The following is a 6,000-nucleotide window of genomic DNA, read 5'->3' as shown; positions in this document are numbered from 1 at the left end:
AACTTTTACAATGCCTATCCCTAAGTTTTTTATAACTCGTACTGGAGATATTTTCATTTTATATAATATGCTAATATGCCCGCTTAGTACCTACCCTGTGTCAGTGGCGTGCATTTCATACATGCACAAAAGCACTGCCTACCCAAATTCTTTGAAATAGCTAATTAAATATGGAATTTTTCCATTTTATGCTATGTATCTGCTTAATGCATATTCCCTGGCCGAAGGCCCTGTGCACGCCGCTGCCCAGTGCATACCCTGTATGCACTGGGCAGCGGCGGTGGATGGAGGATCCAAGCCATACTCACAGATAGAGTAGTCACTATGCATCACTGTCTCTCATATCATTTTTAACTGTCCCAAACTCGTCTATCCTCTCTATGACGTTCTTCCACCTAAAGTCCCCCACCCATTAAGTGTTAAATTTTTATTAATGGTTGTATTCATTCCTTATTATGTCTAAGTTTTTACTATATTAGTCTTTATAAACAAAAAGTGGATATAAACAGTCGACTTACAAGAAATGGTCATAAATTAGTGACATCTGCATATCGTCTGCGAAAGGTGCAGAAGTCATTTGTGGGATTGAGTATACGCTTTTATAATATGATTCCTAAGGTAATTTTGGACCTACCAATCCATAAGTTTAAAGAATGTGTTAAAACACATTTATTACAGCGAGGTTATTATACAATTGATGAGTTTCTTAATGACAAGGTTGCTTGGAAGCATCCGGCTCCGCTTTCATCTCTCACAAGATAGAAAAATGAATGTTAAAATATAAAATGTAAATTTTTGATGTTGGAAAAGAGCAACTGCTGAGTTTCTTGCCGGCTTCTTCTCGGTAGAATCTGCCTTCCGAACCGGTGGTAGAGTCACTACACACGGACAGACTTGACGTTTCAAAAGTGCTTGTATTAGGCCTACTTGAAATAAATGAATTTTGAATTTTGAATTTGAATTTTTTGAATTTTATTCTAGATGTTTTTATGTAAATATATAGAAAGTAATAAAATTATAGTTTAATATTTATAATTTCCGACAGTTTAGCATATTTATATTTGTGTTGCCTGTGCTGTCTTAGATTAATTAGCAATGTAATAGTTTTTTTAGGTATATATACAAAATTATCTTTGTATTATTTATACCGATCAATCTTTTTCGTGCCTTCTCCATCTACAAAACATTGGCAAAGTACCTTATGTTCAGTTGGCACAGATAAAAGTAATAAACAAGAATTGAATTGAATTCATAATGCATAACTTTATGCCACGTTTATATACAAGGAGGTATGAGATGAAAGTATTCTGAAACGGATATAATTTGTTCAGCTAGAATATTATTTCCGTGGGCTTTTTTAGTAGTAGCAGGCTAACCTGATAGGGAGTATGGTAGTCATAACCCTAATCGATTTGTACGCGCCATCGCACCGGAACACTTAATCGCGGCACGTCTTTGTCGGTAGGGTGGAAACTAGCCAAGGCCGAAGCCGTTAAAAATTTATAAATTCCCAAATTGCTCTTGCCGGGAATCGAACCCTGGACCTTCTGCTTAAATTCATAACGCTTACCGACGTGACTGATAACGAATCGTTTTTTTACTAACGCTAAAGGCCTTACTTAAAGGAACGAGGTATATCTGGTTATTAAACAATGTCTTATCTCTGGCTATTCTCAATAATTTCATATTTTAAAGAATAAGCAAGTACCTACAGGGTTGCTATTGTAAAGAGAGCATTTGTATGTCGTACGTGTAATTTCATTAATTTAAATGCAAAAGTTTCATAGATAGCACTTTTTTTGTATTTTCCGAACTAAGATAAATATTAAATAAGTATTATATAGAACTGTATTTATATATAATTTTGTGCATAAACATTCGGTAAAATTTAATGGTCTTACATTACAAACATCAATTTAATTTACGTTATCAAGCAATGGTTCTTTCTAGCTGTGTTATATTGATAGTTTTATTATATAAACTTGGTAATGATATAATCTGATAGTCACAAGGTAGGCTCGAACTCGAAGAAATAAATTCAACTTCGGATCTATATACTTCAGAGCATGATACAGTTTATCTAAATAGTGGGCCTGGCAGACATTGTCGTGTCCTGATAATAAATATAAGAAAATCTTGATTAAACTGACTTTCCTATTTAGTGTAGTGGTCTCATTGCGGCGGTAACGAAGACGTTTCATATTTGGCTGTTTTTGTTTATATTTACAGTAGCTATTCGTAAATAAAATGAACCAGTTTCGTAATTTATTTCCATTTTTTCTTTTCTCCTAAATATTGAGGCCGCTTTTCTGCATATGGATTTCTACCTTTTTGTATTTCAAAATTCAAAATTCTAAATTCATTTATTTCAAGTAGGCCTAATATAAGCACTTTTGAAACGTCAAGTCTGTCTGTTTGTAGTGATTCTACCACCGGTTCGGAAGGCAGATTCTACCGAGAAGAAGCCGGCAAGAAACTCAGCAGTTGCTCTTTTCCAACATCAACAATTTACATTTTGCATTTTAACATTCATTTTTCTATCTTGTGAGAGCTGAAAGCGGAGCCGGATGCTTCCAAGCAACCTTGTCATTAAAAAATTCATCAATTGAACTCTTAATCAATGGTATTAAACCTGTACTCTTGACTTAATCTAGTTTTCCGCCCCTCATCAATTTTCAATTTCTTTAAAACACAATTGATTACATCGAGGTTACTCCTCAATTGAAGAATTTCTTTGCGAGATCAATTTAAGATTCACAAGGGCATTATCATTCAGTACACCGATGTATTCGAGCTTTACGACACTTCTCATTTCGATTCACAGTAAACTCAATCTGCAGTTCTGATCACAAGTTCCATTCAATCAGTATTCAGTAGACAATGTGCAATAGTCGGTACTCAGTACTCAGTATGCGCGCGAAGCTTCTAACAGAGAGACGTGTCTATTGCTCCCGCAATTCGAAACGCGAGATACGATACAGTTCGACAATGCTTTACGACTTCGGTTTGTTCTTGAACGTGAAAACTGCTCATTAAATAATTTTTCTCAAGTCTAGATATTAAATATTTACTAAAAGTCATGACGATCATGATGATAAGAATAAAAAACAAAGGAAATTTCAACTAAAATACGCTTTTTTCTTCATGATTAAATAAAAGTATTTTTTTGCGTTTATTGAGTTATTTATACATGGACGTACTTTAATAATTCGACTACAAATTAAAAGAATATTTTAAAATGTATTATTTCCCAAGCTCAAAATGAAATAGACTTTCGAACTATTTGCAACAATGTGAAGAAATAACGTGGTCTTTAAATAAATTAATCATTTTTATTTAAAACTAGTTTCAGTTATGTATCAATGCGCGATAATATAAATTGAAATCATGGATTCGAAATCATTTCTCCGCATGAACGAGACGTATGAAGACTTTTACAACAGATGCAACAATATATCCAATTTCGACTGCAGTGAGGAAGAAATGCTATGGTGGTTGATGGGTTCCCGCAGGTTGCCGTTGACAGAGATAGTGCCGATCAGTGTGGTGCTCGTTGTGATATTCCTGACTGGCGTGGTGGGCAACGTGTGTGTTTGTGTTGTCATAGTGCGCAACCCGGGTTTACACACCGCTACAAACTATTACTTGTTCAGTTTGGCTGTAAGCGATCTTTTGCTGCTATTGTTTGGTAAGTTTAAAATTATTTATTTACTTATACCCAGAGGTTTTGGCAATTCTTCTCCCATTTATTTATTATAATGGAAATTAAGCTTAATTTTGAATACTCTACGAAAAGCAGGAGTATCTGTATGGTGTAATCTATAATTTCTTCAATCTTCAAGGAGTATAAACTCCACACCAAAAAAATCCTCAGCAATTTTCGGCAAGAAGTTCAATATGCACTTCACGTACAATGTACAATAATACACTTGTTATCATCGTTGCATGTTTTTTTTATTTTTACTAGCTGATACCCGCGACTTCGTTCGCGCTTATTAATGTTTTTATTCCCGCGGGAACTCTCCTATTTCCCGGTTTAAAAAATAACCTATGTGCTATACCAGACTACAATCTATCTCTGTAACAAAGTGCAGGTCCTTTTCCATAACATAGGTGACATGTATACCAAATTTCAAAGCTGTCTGACCGAGGCTCGTAAACAATATTCAATTTTCTCTCGGAAACTACTTAAGCAATCGGGATAAAAGGTAGCCTATGTTCTTTTCCATGCCAAAAGCTGCATGCATGTCCAATTTTATCAAAATCCGTTCAGGCGTTATTGCGCAATTAAGTAACAAACATCCAAACATCCTTACTTTCACATTTATAATATTAGTAGGATTATCATCAGGTGGGCGATTAGATTGGTCCATTAATACTAAAAAATAAAAATAAAAAATGCAGCCAATTATTGAATGCGACGGACTTTAGTCCAGTTGGAATTATTATTTATCTCTGTACCCCTTTATGAAGTCTACGCAGACGAAGTCCCGGACCGAAGCTAGTGCTCTATATTTGTTCACCCAAACAACTTAAGGACATTTACACTAAAACTGAAATATGAAGAGAAAATAACTTTTATTTCTATAACTAGTTTTTATTCCGGAAAATTCACGTGGGAAATCCGGCGGTGAAATTGGCGTTGGCAAATTGTATAGAGACATTAAAATATAGAGCGTAGGTTTCCTTATTAGGAAAGTTCTTTACTGTGTAGTTAAGAACATTTACAAGAACATAGGAATTTTAAGAAGCATGAAATTTTATTTTTATAAATAGTTTTTACTCTGCCATTTCACGTGGGCAATCCTGGGGTGAAATTGACGGCGGAAGATCTTATTTAAAGAGACATTAAAACATTTATCTGTCGGTCAATGATTTTTAAGAAAAACGCCGAAAGGAATAAAACTAGAGTTGAGCTCTGCAATCTCCTAAGAGAGCTTATCCTCTGAAACGATCTTGGTGATATTTGCTTAAGGATAGTTTCCTGGACCAGGTCATAGGATGCTTCTTAACTCGGTAAAACAGACGGTTTTCGCAAACACGCGGACTCCAGTTTTAAATATTAGTCTGGATTATGGACTAAGCGAAGCAGTGATAGCTCAGTGGGTATGAGCTCGACTACACTTTCGAAAGGCTGAGTTCGAATCCCAGCACCTCAAATTTTTCTAAGTAATGTGCGTTCTAAGCAATTAAAATATCACTTGCGTCAACGGTGAAGGAAAACATCGTGAGGAAACCCTGAGAGTTCTACATAATCTGCTCAAAGGTGTGTAGAGTCCACCAATCCGCACTGGGCTAGCGTGGTGGACTACGGCCTTAACTCCTTCTCATCGTGGGGAGACCCGTGATAATAATGATGATGATGGACCAAGTATGTGAATATTAAAACAAAAGAATATTATTTTAATACAACCATTTTTCATCTATTTTGACATCCATAGTGACTACCTTCCAGAAGCGTCAAAAAGCCATGAAATACAAGAGTGCATTAGCAAAATGCTTTTACTATCACGTCACGGCTAATCGGTTTGCGTGTATTTCACGACGTAAACTTTACATTTCAATCAAAGACGTTTGGCATCGACCTCCGATGTTGATCAACCGTATCTGTAGATTTCCTTAGTATGGATACCTCGTTATCGTAGAAACGTTTTATTGTTTCTAAACACCGTAACTTTCTGATTCAAATTTTGTCTTGTCGAAGGCTTCGGCTTTTAGTTACCACTCTAGCGACAAAGGTGTGCCGCCAAGTGATTTAAGTGATATCTTAAATCTATACATATTTTATAGATGTTTTTTCTACTAAATAAGCTGATTTTAACTAATTAAGTTTAATTTTATTATTATTTTTAAGTCATCAATATTAATTGTTTTAATCTGATTTGATTATTTTGCGATCATTTTTGTTTTGTTTCCTAATAATTGATTAAATTAAATTATTCATTGTAATTTAGCTTTAAATAATTTTATGTTTATACTTTTGAGGGTTTATGTTATCAG

The 6,000-nt window shown here is 34.8% G+C and overlaps 1 protein-coding gene across 1 annotated transcript in view; it reads left to right on the top strand.

The window, feature by feature from the left end:
• The first annotated feature begins 3,139 nt into the window (after nucleotides 1-3,139).
• The window catches only part of LOC120625375 (neuropeptides capa receptor-like), a 46,209-nt gene continuing 43,348 nt past the window's right edge, over nucleotides 3,140-6,000 (top strand). Inside the window, exon 1 of the mRNA XM_039892417.1 lies at nucleotides 3,140-3,688. Within this exon, the coding sequence (XP_039748351.1) occupies nucleotides 3,388-3,688 (301 nt within the window). The 5' untranslated portion in view covers nucleotides 3,140-3,387. The remainder of the gene's footprint in view (nucleotides 3,689-6,000) is intronic.

Source organism: Pararge aegeria, chromosome 7, assembly GCF_905163445.1.
Source record: "Pararge aegeria chromosome 7, ilParAegt1.1, whole genome shotgun sequence".
NCBI classification, from domain to species: Eukaryota; Metazoa; Arthropoda; class Insecta; order Lepidoptera; family Nymphalidae; genus Pararge; species Pararge aegeria.
This window is presented reverse-complemented; position numbering and strand designations above follow the sequence as displayed.